The 866-nt window shown below is 73.8% G+C and overlaps 1 protein-coding gene across 4 annotated transcripts in view; it reads left to right on the plus strand.

Moving 5' to 3' along the window:
* Positions 1 to 866, plus strand: part of RBFOX3 (RNA binding fox-1 homolog 3) — a 353,380-nt gene that overhangs the window by 268,039 nt on the left and 84,475 nt on the right. For 2 of the 4 annotated variants that reach the window (XM_006145688.1, XM_006145687.1), the window contains exon 1: positions 655 to 777. The exons of 1 other annotated variant lie outside the window; for it this stretch is intronic. In XM_006145688.1, the coding sequence (XP_006145750.1) occupies positions 673 to 777 (105 nt within the window). In that variant the 5' untranslated portion in view covers positions 655 to 672. Of the gene's footprint in view, positions 1 to 549; positions 778 to 866 lie in introns of those variants that run through there. One more of the 4 variants, XM_006145691.1, reaches the window with a different exon arrangement.

Here is an 866-nt window from a genome sequence, read left to right on the forward strand (position 1 = left end):
AGGCCCGACCGCCTCCCGGTCGGTCGGGCCGCAGAGCCCGCAGAGCCGCTCCGCCTCTCTCCGCAGCGGCCGGAGGACAGAGCTGGGGGCAAAGGGAGCTTCCAGCCCCAACGCCGGAGCCGCCGCGGGGCGCGCGGTGGAGGGGGGAGCGGGCCGTGGGAGGGCGCGAGGGCCGGCCGGCGAGCGAGGGGTTAAGTGTGGGCTCAGCTGTTGTGCCGTCGTTCCGGATTCTCTCCCCTGCGCGCGGGGCTCCGTTTGATGTTGGAGTACGCCAGGGACTCCCCCTCCCACCGCTACACACGCGCGCACACGCGCACACTCACACACGCACACGCACCACTCTTGCAGACAGGGCTCCGGTGCTCCAAAGTGCCTGACTCGCTCTCGCTCCCCCTCATCCATTCTCTCGCGCACACACTCGCTCTGGCCATATTCTCGCGCGCGCTCTCCTGCCTCCCCGCCCGCCGGCCAGGGGCAGAGCCGGCAGAGGCACCTCCATGCCTCCCTCTTAAGGAGCACCACGAGGGGGAGGGGAGGCCGGGAGGAGGAAGAGGAGGAGGAGGAGACCGGGAGGGCGCCGCGAGGCAGGGCGCGCGCACACACGGAGGGACGCAGCGAGCTCGGCAGAGCTGGCTCGGGGCGCCGGCGCCCCCCGGCGCCCCCCGCCGCCCCATGCTGTGCTCCATGGCGAACTCGGGCTGCCTCCTGCTGTCCAACTCCGGCGGCATGCTCCCGCACTCCGTGCCCTGCCCGCCCGCTTTCCTCTACCTCCAACAGGTAAGCGCCCCCCGCCCGGCGGGCCGGCGCCCCCAGCCCCCCGCCGGGCACACACGCGGGCGCACGTGCGTCCGGTGCCGCTGCCCACG

This window comes from Tupaia chinensis, unplaced genomic scaffold (assembly GCF_000334495.1).
Source record: "Tupaia chinensis unplaced genomic scaffold, TupChi_1.0 Scaffold000159_1, whole genome shotgun sequence".
In the NCBI taxonomy this organism is placed as follows: Eukaryota; Metazoa; Chordata; class Mammalia; order Scandentia; family Tupaiidae; genus Tupaia; species Tupaia belangeri.